General features: G+C 49.2%; 2 protein-coding genes across 6 annotated transcripts in view; both read left to right on the top strand.

Annotated features, from left to right (window-relative positions):
* LOC122385462 (gamma-aminobutyric acid receptor subunit beta-like) overlaps positions 1–5,434 on the top strand; it is an 83,291-nt gene extending 77,857 nt beyond the window's left edge. For all 4 annotated transcript variants that reach the window (XM_043373795.1, XM_043373787.1, XM_043373777.1 and 1 more), the window contains 4 exons: positions 1,128–1,279; positions 2,020–2,136; positions 2,476–2,581; positions 3,309–5,434. In XM_043373795.1, coding sequence (XP_043229730.1) covers positions 1,128–1,279; positions 2,020–2,136; positions 2,476–2,581; positions 3,309–3,487 — 554 coding nt within the window. In that variant the 3' untranslated portion in view covers positions 3,488–5,434. The remainder of the gene's footprint in view (positions 1–1,127; positions 1,280–2,019; positions 2,137–2,475; positions 2,582–3,308) is intronic.
* A 2,007-nt stretch (positions 5,435–7,441) lies between these two features.
* LOC122385436 (gamma-aminobutyric acid receptor subunit beta-like) overlaps positions 7,442–14,448 on the top strand; it is a 68,707-nt gene continuing 61,700 nt past the window's right edge. For both annotated transcript variants that reach the window (XM_043373721.1, XM_043373712.1), the window contains exon 1: positions 7,442–7,657. In XM_043373721.1, coding sequence (XP_043229656.1) covers positions 7,560–7,657 — 98 coding nt within the window. In that variant the 5' untranslated portion in view covers positions 7,442–7,559. The remainder of the gene's footprint in view (positions 7,658–14,448) is intronic.

Below are 14,448 nucleotides of genomic sequence, written 5' to 3'. Positions count from 1 at the left end.
GACTAGGATATAAAGACTAGCCACCTCTTTAATCCTAAGCCCTTCTGAAGATAAATATATGAGCTAATTTCAAGCTTCGTTGGCAAGGACAAGTCCTGATTACGAAGAATTATTTGATAGGAATATCTGCATGGATAAATTAGATTATAATCGACGGCATGAGACATCCATAACGCAGTTAAAGCTGCACCAGTGGTCTTATCCTCGCACTTAATCAATGCTCTGATTCATGACCCAGTTTATTAGTCAAATTAGTCAAATTACTTATCAATCAAACTTTGGGGCTTTAATAAGAACAGTTGGCACATCTTTCATTTCATGTCGATGTTACTTTACCGCACGTAAGTGAGAATAGCTTCTTAACCCTAATTTGTCCTAAACCGAGCGCAAACAAGGCTCTGTAATTGCTCTCACCAAATAATGGTATGTACAGAAACGTGTTAGGATATTAGTCAGACTGCGAAAAGATGCGTCTGTGTTTTCTAAATGTGTCGCATTGACTGTTCGTAACATGTGCATTGCGCTGTGCGCACCATATGAAGGCTTGGCACACAATGTTTGGTCCGTATATTTATCATTTGAAACTCCCCAACGCCCAAGCGGCTTATCCAATTCTCATCTGCTCAGGACGGGGCGGCCCTCGTTTGATCCCCGGTGTTGGTGCTCCGAAAACCCACTCAGCCACTTCAGGCCCTGTCCAATCGGCGCCGCTAGCCGCGGATTTCGGTTTTCCGTCTGGCGGCCGCCAATTTCACGCCCACTGACGGCGTTGACCCGCCGATCAGAGACCTTCCTGTGAACTGAGGAGTTTTTTGACGATCCTCCCCGGCACTGAGGCGTTTTCTGCAGACACTCTCCAACACTGAGGCGTTTTTCGCCGAGCCTTTCTCGCTCTGAGGCGTTTCTCGAGGACCCTCCTCGGCATAGACTCACCGATCGCGGGACTTTTCAACGCTGGCCTACCTATGGAGGGTTCTCTCCATCCCCGACCCGTCTATCGAGCCCCTCTCCACCCTGATCCGTCGACCGTCGATGACCTTTGACCCTGGTCTGTCAATCAAGGTTCTGACCCGTCTATCGAGCCCCTCTCCGACACTGACTTATCCTGGTGTCGTTTCTGCCGGCAGAGTACGCCTACGTGGGCTACATTGCCAAGAGGATCGGCATGCGGCGCACGCGACTGATGGCCATCCAGAAAATGGCCATCGAGAAGATGCAGCGGGACGTTCGTGACCACACAGCCATGGTCATGGCCGACGAGCACACGTCCAAATCTGCTGTGAGTCATACTGCGCTGGTGGAGACTGAGGCTAGAGCTCAGGGTGTGCGGGTGCTGGGGATGGACTGGATTGACAGACGAGGCTGGAATTATGGCTGGAATGAAACAATGAATAACATAGAGATGTCGCAGCTGGAAAGCTGGCAGTTAATTACAATAATCCCGGAACATAAAGAGTACACCTTTACAAAAAGATCAAAAGGCTTCACCAAAATGAGCACCATTTCCTGCTTTCGTTATACGTATAGGCATCTACTGCCAAGAGTATTAGGTCTACGATAGATTTCGGTCTCAGCTGGCATTTGGTCGCCTGGTTGGTGAGATGCTACCGGTTCGGGACGGGCGCAGAGGGCGCTGTGGGCTCGGAAGGACGGCTCCGGTGGCGCTATCGGCGGCCTGAGAGGATAGGTACAGAGCCGGCGGCACTGGAGAGATACTAGGCTGCAGATGTCGCTGCTCACTGCAGTCAGGCTAGCTGAGACACTGCGAGACATCTTTGACCGACGACTCACGCATATGAGACATTGTGTTCCATCGAGTGCCGATTATATGTGAGTCTTTGTGACTTACAGCGCTGTTCTGCGGATATTATGACCAGCCTGTCCTGGCTGTTTCTAAGCTCGGTCGGGCTGTGTCTAATGTCTGTGTTCGGCCCGTGCGGTGTTTGGATATTGTAAAGCTGCATGTCTTGTGTGCAGTTATTGAGCGTTGCTGTGACCCGTGCCGCCTGTGCCGCGCAGATGAGTACACTGCGGCGGGGCCACTCGGGTCACGGCGCCCACCACGGCGGCCACGGCACCCACTCGTACCAGTGCGGCCCGCAGCCCTGCGCCGACCATCGAGAGGCGCACACCTGCGTAAGTATCTCGAACACACACCGGAGCTCAGCTTATCACAGCGAACTCGCGCCTCAGCTTGATCTAGGCGGGCCTCGGCGCGAAATCCAATGAAGTGTGATTGCTGACCTAGTTTATATGAATAGATATTAAGCTGCAGGAAATTAAATTATTAAATCTTTACTTTTCTTCATAATTTCTAGAGCACGATCTCTCGCTGTTGAAGTTTGTGATGAGGGTGCAATGAAACCTGTGGTTAACCTTCAATAGTGGTGTCAATTAAAAAGTTTCAGGGTATCCTAATAAAAGCGCAGCTGATTATAAAGTTATGATGTTTACGATTTTGTACGTGTCCCACAGGAGGTGAGGTTCAAGGTGCACGATCCGAAGGCCCACTCGAAGGGCTGCATTCTGGAGAACACCATAAACGGCGGGAGGCATGACGAGGAGTCGGCCAACATGGCGTGTGAGTCAACGGCGAGCGGCGGCGAGACGTTATGCAGTCACTACAAGTGTGATACGTGTACAGTTCCTTTTGGTCAGTCCCCGGACTGATGATGACACGGACGTCACCACTTATCATACATGGCAGTCAGCGCAGTAGCTAAACATGACATAAGATGAAAACAGCAGCAGTAAAAAGAATGATATGGAGGAAATACTACGCCGTTGCGCCGTGTAAATAAACAAACAAAAAGAGTGAGCTCTCATAGCTTCTGACCGAATCACGTTTGATATCAATCTGCGCCTGTCTCGCCGCGCCTGCGCCGAACTCTGGCGCTCGCGTTCCGCCGCTGCGACTGGTCGTCTCCTCAATCACGGCGCATTGATATGGTAATCCGATTTGTGCCGGCGCTGACTGGCGCTCCGTACAGGCCGGGTAATTAGTGCTGGTCCCGTGACCGAGCGGTCCTCTCCGGCGGGACTGAGAGTCGCGGGACCATCCCCGTCGGGCGGGTGGGTGGCCCGGGACTGACAGTCGGGGGACCAGCCCCCTCCTCGCCTCACCGAGAACGACAGTCACCTCTCGATCGAACAGTTCTCCCTAGACCAGCGGTTTGACAGTGGTTTAGACCCCCAGTGCTGTACTTGGTAAATTATCTCTCTTTTTTTGCAAGTGGTCCTATGTATGAGCAATGATCATTGATCAGGTATGGCATTCGTGTCCTGAATTGTATCGTCTCTTTTCACAGCGCTGTTGAAGAGCAAGAAGGTCAACAAGCTGTTGGGCTGCAGTCCCTCGGATGTGGACAAATATTCGAGGATCGTGTTCCCCGTGACGTTCATCTGCTTCAACCTCATGTACTGGATCATCTACCTGCACGTCAGCGACAAGGTGGCTGAGGGCCTGGTGCCGTTTGTGAAGAAGTAGGCACACCGTAGCGTCGGTCCGCCGCCGCCGCCGCTCACCATCCGCGGCCGGGCCGGCGTCGGCAGCGCGGCGTTTTTATAAGTATTTTTGTATGGAGCCACTGTATTCGGCGCGTGTTGAGTATACAGAGGCGATGGTGTGGCAGCAGCACCATACCCCTGGGTGGAGCGGTGGCAGACATTTCGGCACAGCCTCGGTTAGTGGGATAGGCTGGAGGGGATGTCTGAAAGGATAGTGACCCTTTGATGGGGTATCTGGGGGCCTAACGGGGTAGTGATACTGGGGTCCCGTTTTACCGGTATGGTGGGGGGGGGGGACGGGTCGTGATATGAACTTTCCCCGCTGGAATAGGACAAATGGGACATGGAGCACCGTGTAATTATACGTTAGCAGTGTTTGATAAATGTCATGGCTCGGGGAACGGCGCTGACAGGCGATATTTCACTGCAACCGGGGCATAGCAAGGCACATGGTTCACAACATGCAACCTGTTCATTAATTGTTCAACGTTCATGCATTCAAATTTTCGCTTTATTCGTTCTGTTCTTGGCGGCGGTGTTCTATAGAACAACTAACTGTTCTTTTGAGGCCAGTTTAACTTAGGAAATATCGCCAGCTGTGTTTTTTTCAGGCTAATGAAACAATACACTTTCATACACTTTCTAACAGGCATAACAACGCAGTTAAGGTTCCCTTTGGGATGGGAAGCATCATCATCCCACTCACTCGCTCATTCCAAAGGGCTTGCAGTGAACGTGGGAGCACTGCTACATAAAATGGAACAAGCAATCGAGGATACGGGAGTGGGGAGGGTATGCACCTGTGGGGGAGGGGACACAATATGTGAGGGGAGCACCTGAGGGGGTGGGTGGTCTGCATCAGACAGGCGAGCGTACACAATCGTCTCGCCAGAGGACTGATGAAATCACGATGGACTGGAGTGGTGACTGGAGTCTCACCGCGGCGTCGAACTGTAGAGCGCTGTGTGCACCATCGCTGCTATTACTGCATCCAATGTCGTGCCGCCTTGCGACTGCTCCTCGGGTTCCAGCGCCGAACTCTGCTCAACCGAGCCGGACAATCCTAGTGGCGCGGCGCTCACCTGCGCGCGTGGGCGGCCCGCGCGGCGGCCGCCCGGACTAGCCCGGCGTCACGCCACCCTTCTTTTCTAACATACCTACTTACCTACGTGCGAACTCGGCCCGCGAGCTGTGTATATTGTGAGATCACCGGTGTACGCTCTGCATTGGCGTGACCCTCGGCACCAGCGCTGCGACCATGTCACTGTCAGGCCCACTCCCCGAAATGGATGAGTCCATTCACGAATTTGCTCAAAGAAAGGTGGTGTGGGGTCTGAGATGCGAGAGCCGTTTAGCGGTTGGAGTGCTCGCTTCATAGGCGACGGTTTGTGCCAGCAATAAGATGGCCCCTTACCCTATTCTCACTCACCTCGTTCTCAGTTTGTGTTGGGTGCCGTTTCGCTGTCGGGCAATGCTGAGCTGCTAAGCGTGCTGAGAGTGATATATCTGTTTTTCATACTGCAGCTGTCTCGGATCTGTAGGCAGACGCTGGTGGCACAGCACAGCTTATAAGGCCGCTGACTGGCTGCCGGAGGTGTATTGTGTGAACGGGTCTGGCTGGGGCGTGCGAGAGAATCACTGACTTTGGTACGAGCTTGGCGCTAGATACAGTTAGAACTGCCTGCTTAGCGTGCACCAAAGGAGTGGAACAGTTGCAGAGCATGCACTATATGCAAATGGCTTCAACATGCTGCATTTGCTGCTATCGAGGCGTTGAATAAATTAGAGATAAGACATATGGGAAACTGTGTTTTATTTCTAGTTTGTCTGGTTTTTATTTGAATGTGTATTTGGACAAGTTGGAGATAAGTATGAACAAATGGCCCGGTCGATCAGTTTCTCGCAATACACTAATACCCACCAACAAGGAACTCTGATTTGGTTGGCTTGCAGTGGCGGTGCGTCACTTCCCGATACAGGTATCTGGGGAATAATACGGCTGCACCTGCCGAAGGAGCACCCGCGAGGCATCAAAACTCGGAGGGAGAGAGAGAGAGAGAGAGAGAGAGAGAGAGAGAGAGAGAGAGAGAGGAAAAGGAAGATCAGAAGTAGAGAGGAAGAGGAAGAGAGATCAGAGAGAAAGAGAGAGGGAGAGAGAGAGAGAGAGAGAGAGAGAGAGAGAGAGAGAGAGAGAGAGAGAGAGAGAGAGAGGGAGGTCGGCCAGACAATGGCCCGGGTACGGACCGATTCCTATATGATCAGTGTTATCCATTGGGCTGGATTCCTATGACCACCGTTATCCATTGGAGTGATGGCCGCGGCTCCACTGACCATGGACGATGACTGGCGATGGATGACGCCGCACTCAGCATTGGGCATGATAGGCTGCCTGCCACTGCTGCACCCGAAACCAGCGGTTGTTACAAGTGAGAGATACCTAAGTGCGAGATAGTTGGGTTCTGAAGTTATTGGAGAAGCTCTAATGGCCTTTTTTGTGTTGGTGGGTATCATCACATCCCATTTGACGGCAAATAATCGTTCGCTTTGAATAAGAAATCTATGACAAAAAATAATTAGGTATCTACCTATTCTTATGCAATTAGCACATAACGTTTTACGAGTTAAATAGGTTATCGCCGTAAAAATACGAGAACGATTAGCATATATACAATCTTCCTTTTTTTGTATCTTGGTTGAGCGTCGGATTCCCGGTGGTGAGGAGTCGGGTTCGAATCGTCCGGCGCTCGAGTTTTGAAGATTCCTGCGCCCCCGGCTGTGGCGGTGATTCGGTTAAGAAGGCATGCTAAGTTTTGGCTTCTTATCCTCCAATCCATGCAGCTCGGCATTGTCCCGATTGGCTGCCGCTGGTGGACAGTAAGCTCTGCATACCGCGGCCTGTAAGGGAGTACAACATGTAATTTGTTTTCCGGTGATTTCGTCCCCCGCATCAGCTCTGAAAAGTCATCCCGGATGACATGTTAATTTCAGGCTCCAATAAAGAAATCCAGCCAATTGCTCTGCGCCGGAAACAGGGCGGTCAATGCAATACGACCTATGTAAAAAAGGTTCAGTCGATTTGAAACAGAGGTATAATCTATAGTCTATAGGCATTGTATATAGGCATAATCTTATAGTCTATAGTTGAAGTGTTAGGTAGCCGTATGAAAAAGCTAGCAGCATTATCTTCAGGTTCGCCGGTTCACAGCTTGTTCACCTCGCCAAGGTAAAATTGCCGACTAAAATGCTTAAAGATTTATCAGCATTTTCAGGAACGACAAAATAAACTGTTTCAACCACCCATTTTGACCGGAGCACGTTCACTAACGTCCATTTTGAAAACCAGATCACAAGCTGCAACGTCCCTGGCTTGTGTTTCTGAGCCCAGGTTTTTAATAGCATTGATTGGACAGAACATTGGCGCGTTGGGGCGTTAAACAGAGATCACAGACCAGAAAAGGTCGCCATCGGCCATCACACCTACGTCGCACGTGGCTTTGCTTGTAACAAGATTCGTTCAGATAAGGCGGGCTTGTACCATTATCTTTTCATGTAAGTACAGACATTCCACTCTGGTTCATACATCGTACTTGTGCAGTTGGTAGCGTTTCGAGTTGCTGACAGCTGCAGTCGGTACTGCTCCGAGCTATGTCGCCGTCCCTGCCCGCCCCGCTCGGCCGTGTCCGCCGCCGCTGCAGCTGGGCTCTGAGGCGGCGCGGCGCGGGGCGGGGCTGGAGGGGCACCTGTCGTTCCGGCGAGCTGCCGCCGGCGAGACAACATCTCGGCCGAATTTCACGCGGCAGCATTGATCAGTGGATTGCTGCGCGGCCGGCTGAGAGCCGCGCCGGCCGCGCGCCGCTGCTCGTATCGACCCTCCAGCCCGGAGAGAGAGCGCGAGAGCGGCCGCCGCCGCCCGGCCGACACTCGGTGGCGAGGCGTCGCGCCGGCCGCAGCGGCTCGCACGGCTGCCGCCGATGGCTGTCCAGCCGAGCTGAGCGCCCACCGCAGCCCGCCGAGCGAGGGAGGGAGCCTGCCGACCAGCGGCCTGCAGCGGCATGGCGCCGCCGGCGGCCGCGCTGCTCTGGCTGCTGGGTGCCGCCGCGCTGGCCGGCGCCGACGAGGACCTGCCGTTCCGCACCGTAGCACCGCCAAAGTGAGTACCGGGGGACGGCCTGTGATTAGTTTGCGGAGCTTGGAGGCCGGCCTGGCGGCTTTAGGCACTGGTCTACCTATTCTTGCGTGACGAGCTGGTGCACAGCGGTGACCCACCCGTCTGTGCAGGGATCACGGGTGAGCGTCGAGTCATCTACCGATTGCTGAGATGGCGAACCGTCTGTAACGGGGCTTTTAGCGACAGCTGCATGAATTTCATTGTACTGGGAGCGGCCACTCCGTAGTTGTTTTGAAGTGGCGCTTTTAAATTTGGAGCTGATTTAGGTCTAGAAAATTGAACTGAAAGACGGACCTTTTTTTGCCGGAAGCAGCTGGTCGGCTAGACCCAAGGCGATATGTTTGTGCCGGAAGATGGAATGGCATGCTTGTTTTTACCGGGATGAAGGGTCCATTTATATCGAGACCGACGGGCTTATTTGTGGGGGTGAAGAGGTCTGATAATATTAGAACCGTTTTTGTAGCCCAAGCAGCTGGTCTGTTGGTAGTAGCTGGTCTGCAAATAACAGTCGGTCTTTTTGTACAAGAGCTGCTGGTCTGTTTATAAACAGCGGCTGGTCTGTTTGTGTAGGAAAAGCTGCTGTTCTGTTTGTATGGGAGCTGCTGGTGTGCTCGTGTAGGAGTTGCTGGTCTGGTCTGTTTGTGTAGGAGCTAAGTCCGTCTGTAAACAGCATCTGGTCTGTCTATAAACAATAGCTTATCTTTTTGTGTAGGAGCAGCTGGTTGGTCTGTTTGTGTATAGGGGCTGCTGAACTCCATGAATTAGGAGCAGTGGGACCGTTTTTACTTACATGGCCAGCTAGCCAATATGATTGAGTAGTTGTTTCTCTGTTGTTCTTGAAAGAATCATGGATGTTTTTGTACCGTTTGCCGAGAGCAGGTCTGTTCATACCAGAACAATGCACGTCTATCGTTACAAGTTTTCTCTCATTTCATAGCACTCAGCCATATCAACCGAACAAAGAATCTACACTAAGTGAATCTCCCGATGTGCGGTAACGTCATCTGAAAGTGAAACGGATATCGGGTGCTGAGCTGACAGGACATATATTACTGTAACCCTGAGCAAACTAACGGCGTCACAAATCAGCCAACTAGAACCACCTCAGTCACCGCGCACATTTCAGACAGGGAGGCGCTAGAAGTGAGACTGAATTATAACCTAAATGATTTCTTATTCGCGTCTTTTTATACCGAATTAGTTACGCACCGACCATTTATAAAATGACACCATACATACAAAATATCTAGGTATGCCATAACGACTGGCATTCGATGATACCCAGTATGCTGATCCAATGAATATCCGACGTTAGACCTATGATAACCTGTTCAACGTAATTATGTTTCCCTATTTATTTTGCTAAGGAAGAAAAAAGTGCACTCAATTATTCATAGGTTCTTATGTGAAAGGATCTTAAAAATATATAGTATTTTATTCAGTTTGATCGCTTAGAAATGATTTTTAGTCATTGGCCAAAGACCGGTAATGTAATAAGGTGGATGGAACTTGGAAGATGTTTTTAACCCGCGCCCCGCTGGGCTATTCAGCCATACGCGCCCTGCTGGGGGGGGGGGGGGGGGGGAGGGCAGATTCTGCCCCCTGTCTTACTTCCGAACCGATGGTCGTAGAAAGACGAGGAAAACGACAATCGAGAGGTCTCAACAAGGCGGATCTTAAGAGCCCAATTTTTTTTTGCTTAAGTAGGTCAGAGGTCAGGTCAAGGTCAGGTCAAGGGTACAAAATGCAAGTTTCTACAGTATCTGCCTTGCACCGTAGTTGCCGGAGAATGGACTGAGACTGATTGCCCAAAACGTGCTCATAGGCTACCAAGACAATATTCGTTGCATAAAATATCATTCAAAGGTCAAGGTCAGGTCAGGTCAGGTCACCAAAAACGAAATATAGAAAAGGGCATGTGCGACACATGTTCTATGGGTCATTTTATTCATAGAATTCAATAGACACACTCAATAAGTGATATGGACCACATCTGGATGAATTTCAGGTTGAGGTCAGGTCAAGCTCAGGTCAAGTGAGGTCAAATTTTGAAGTTGGTTGTTAAGGCCTAAAAAGGTGTCTATCTAATGCGGTTTTTCACGGCGAATCGAATGGTGCTATTTTTGTTTCCGTACGAAGTCTAGAACTTCCAAAAAAATCATTTTTGAAAAATTTCGTGTGTCGTGACGTCATAAAATTTTGAATAACTCCCACATTTTTTGACCGATTCTTCTAAAAATTGGTATGTAGGTGCAAATAGACCACTTCTCAGACATATAATCCGGTTTTATCAATAGGCTCAAAATTTTGCATTTTATAATTATTTTCCCCAAAAAAGTCAGTTTTTTAAGAAAAAAATTGGGCCAAAATCCAAAATTTTCAGAAAACGGAGATAGCCATTTGATAGATAAAGTAAAATCACGTGTAACCTTTTTGATAGGTCTTGATTCCTTTAAAAATGAAGATGTTAGCGGCGTTTGAAATTTTGCCGTTTTTGAGGCGAAAATGGCGAACATGACGTCACTAAAACGCCATTTTCTCAAACAATTTCCGACGGATTTCGCTCAAATTTTCATTGGACGTGTAAAATTAATGTATAATAAGGTACTGAAAGATTGACGTCGCTGGCGTAACACGTTTAGAAGTTATCGGCGAAAAACGGGAGGGGGGCAGATTCTGCCCCCTCCAGCGGGGCGCAGGTTAAGCATTGCTCTGTGCTTCCATGTTTTTATCATTTATATTTGCACAATAAACATAAACATTTTTGAATTCTAAATATGCAACAGATTACAGAAATGATAGAGGCTAAGTGATCAGATTGTCAATTATGGCGGTTTCGGACGCTGGAGGAAGGGCTTACGCTAAAAAAACTCAAATAAAAAGCTCACATTTTTGTGTGAAAAATAGCATTAAAAACAAAAACAAAAACAAACAAAATAAAAGGGGCAATCCGGCTACCCGGGAGGAGATACTTAGGACTCCCCGACCCACCCCTCGCCCCACCCTAACGAGCCATGAAGAAAATAACAAGACAACGTGGACGAAGACCAAGACCAAGACCAAGACCAAGTCCGCGTGGACCAAGACCACGCGGACGGACGAACAAACAGAACCGGGCCCAAAGCCCAAATACAACAATTTGTGGTGGCCCGTAAGCCGAATTACCAATTACCAATTACCAATTTGTTTGTGTGTTAGCTACTTTGCAGTATACCTATAATTTAAATCAAGCTTTTGGTGATGCCTACCAGTTATCAACTTTTCTTCTGTGCGAGGGAAGTGACTAAATGTAGGGGAAGTTGGGGGAACGCCGAATACTTTTTTCTGACGCCCGTAGCACGCAAGGTAGACAACATAAGCTATTCTTGTTGGCGTCATTCGAGAGGCCAGTCTTCTGCCTTTCAAACATACCAGGCGCATTTGATGAATTCGCATACCGTTAAGCGCACAAACTAAAAATATCAAAGAAGTGACTTTTTCGGCGTTGCCCCGGACTGCGGGGAAAGCCGAAAATGGGAGAAATGATCTAGGGGAATGCCGACATTGATGTTTTGCCACTTTATCTCAAACTTTATCCAGAATTTATCAAAGCTGACACGCGTTTTAAGAGCTTGAGGACGCTTGGTGCACACTGGAAGTTATAATTATGTGATATAATAAGAAAATGCCAGGTAAATAATTCCTTATAGGTTACAGGCCGTTATGTCGGTTGAAAGTGTAATTTGTGTGACTAAAAATTCGCGTTGCTATTCTACAGCAGTAAAGTCCACGTAGCGTGCTTTAACGTGCGTAATTGCACGTTTTCGGCATTGCCCCAGCCAGCCATACCTTTCATTTGCAGGCCCATAACTTTTCAACGTGCCGTATAAATTTCAAATAGGCAGCACACTTATCCCGCGCCCCGTAGGGCTACCGGCGGACCCTACCACCCGTAGGGGGGGGGACCGTTTCGCCCCCCCCCCCCTAAGATCTCGGAAAGTTACCGGCCGATTTTCAAAATTCAAACGGCGTTCGATAGCCTCACCCGGTAACTACCTTGTGACCAAATTTCATTGACCTAGGTCAAACCGATGACGTCACAGGTCAGGTCAAAGGTCAGATTTTCACCGTTCACAGGCAATTCAAGAAATGTGCTGTGAAAGCGAGTAAATTGGTAATTTATTGAAAACCATCGATGGTACATTGTTCGTCAAACACATACTTTGCTATCTGAGGTCACTGATACCAGGTCAGGTCACAGCGAGGTCAGGTCACCGGGGGTCACAATATGAATGTGTCGTGTGATACATGTTTTATGGTCCATTTTACATGACAAATGCGATTATGTGGGTTAGGCAGCCTTTGGGGCCAGCCTAGGTCACGTTTTTGTGAAGGTCAGGTCAAGGTCAGGTCAAATTAGGTCAAATTTCAAAGTTGATATTTTTGCATAAAAAGGGTATTGATTCGATGCAGCTCGTCACGGGGAGTCTAATGGTGGTCTTTGTTTTGCTCTACGAGTTCTAGAATTGCCAAAAATTGAGTTTGAAAATTTGACGTCATCATTTTTGAACAGTTTTTTTCGCTATAACTTGGCCAAAAAACGAGGTATCGATCTGAAATTTGGTATGTAGATAGAAGACGGTAGGCACTATCACATATATTCCGGTTTTTTCGAAACTCAAAAAACTTTTTGGATTTTTTGGCTATTACATTCAAAAAATCTATTTTTTGATTTTTGGGGGTTAAAATCCAAAAAATTCGAAAAACCGAAATAGCAGTTTTGTAGCCCTTTTGATTCCACACCTTTTATGTCTAAAACATTTTTCTGTATCTTCAAAGCTGTAGTCCTGACAGGTCTTCTCGCGAAGGTCTTTTTTCGGTCGAAAATGACAGAACATGACGTCACTCTGACGTCATTTGTGGCCAACCTATCATAGCCTCTGGAAAAATTTTTGGTCACAATGTGTAAAATTGATGCCCGGAGGGGTCCTGAAAGTTTCGTGGCGATATCTCCAGCCGTTTAGGAGATATCGACCGAAAAGGACAGGGGGGGGGGCCGTACGGGGCGCGGGTTATGCAAAGACATGCTGAAGATTACTTGACCGAATTGGCCAGACAAACGGTAGCATAATGAGTAAGAAATGCAGCTTCAAAGGCGCATGTAGTAACTACAAGGAACGCGTACCTTAAAAACGCTCTTGGCGCCCTCACAGCCGAAGTATTCCGAATGACGACTCGTAACAAACATGCGATAATTGTAGTCACTTAAGCTTCAGAGCATCACTGACAGGTGGCATCCTTGTCTTACGGTTTTCGAAATATCTCGAATTTCGGCTTTGCCCCAACTCCGGCATTGCCCCAACTTCCCCTAAATAATTTTTCAAACGCTACGGAAGGGGAACTGCACTCATCGTTCCTTTAGGCCTTGTTTTGCTAGTGAAACAAGTGAATTTAGAAAACGATTGTATAGATATTAAATTAATGCCAAGTTGCGCAATGTGCATTGCAGTAAACGCCAAAAAGATACCAATGCGTGAGACGATAAAAAAATCAAGAAAACAAATGCCTACAAATGGCAGCGAAACAATAAAACCATTAATGCAGTATCGGGTACATTTAGACATCATCAGTTGAGGATTTCGGGCGTCACCATAATGTTTCCAGAAAATCATCACTGTTTATACGATTTATTCGTTGGAAACTATCAATATCTTTAAATAAGCTTTTACTGTGAGACATCCTGAATTTCTTTTATTTTTAGACAGCCTGGTTATCTTTTAAATTTTGATTTTTAACCTACAACAAAGCTCTCTCATGGAGCACAGTGCGGGTCTGTCTCTGATGTGACGGAGCGGCTCGGGCGGCAGGGGAGGCCGTTGTGCGGCGCACAGCGGCGATGCCGGGCGGCCTGGCTGCCGGCGGATGAGTGATATTGGCTGGCGGCCGGCGCTGCCCGGGGCTGGTCGGCGTCACCCGCCCCGGGCGTCCCGGCGCCCATCCATCAGAGCGACGACGCCCGCCGCTGGCGGCCCGAGGCCCGCGCGGCAGGGTACGGGACGGCGGGGTACGACGGGGTACGGACCGGTATGGTACGGTACAGTATGGCACGGCACGGCGCGGTACGGCGGGGCACGTCAGTGCGCTGACGGCGTGCGAAAGGGTACAGCAGTAGGTAGGTATACTTGTGGATAAGTGTTTGGCGCGATATAGTAAGTCATACACGGGTCCCAAGGTATGGGGGCTTTTCCACTTAGCCACTGCTTTATATATTTTGGTTTCTTCTAGCCAACCAATTATTTGAAGTGTGAGTTACGATAGACACATCATCCGGGTGATGGCGATGACCACGTCCATGCCTTCCTTTTCATTTTCCCAGAACATTGGTGGAAAGTGACACCTTCATTACGAACTAACTAGGTATATGCAACGAGTGCATTCGGTAGCCGTTTCATCGCCATCAAGGACTGCCAGTGGCTCCTACAGCAGGCTGCTGCATCGCTGCATCCTTGCCCGGAAGTGCCGGCCGCGTTCTGTAGCGGCGAGTCTGCGCCGGGCAGGATCCCGGCGTCGTAACTGCAACACGGTCTACCGGTGCGGTGGCGACTAAAGCAGCGCCCCCTCTGATGTGACGCAGTGTTGAACCCTGTGACCTGACCCCTCCTCACCGAGCCTGCAGGATGGCGCGCTTGGAACGCTGAGCTCGAACCTCCAGTCGGACCGGTTCTTTAGACACGCTATTGAAGGCTTCTAATCCCCGGCTATCTCATAGCTGTTGTGGATGTGAAGAATAGTTT

Source organism: Amphibalanus amphitrite, unplaced genomic scaffold (assembly GCF_019059575.1).
Source record: "Amphibalanus amphitrite isolate SeventyFive unplaced genomic scaffold, NRLGWU_Aamphi_draft 000015F_arrow, whole genome shotgun sequence".
Taxonomy (NCBI): Eukaryota; Metazoa; Arthropoda; class Thecostraca; order Balanomorpha; family Balanidae; genus Amphibalanus; species Amphibalanus amphitrite.
Note: the sequence above shows the minus strand (reverse complement) of the source record. Positions and strands in the feature narration are given on the sequence as shown.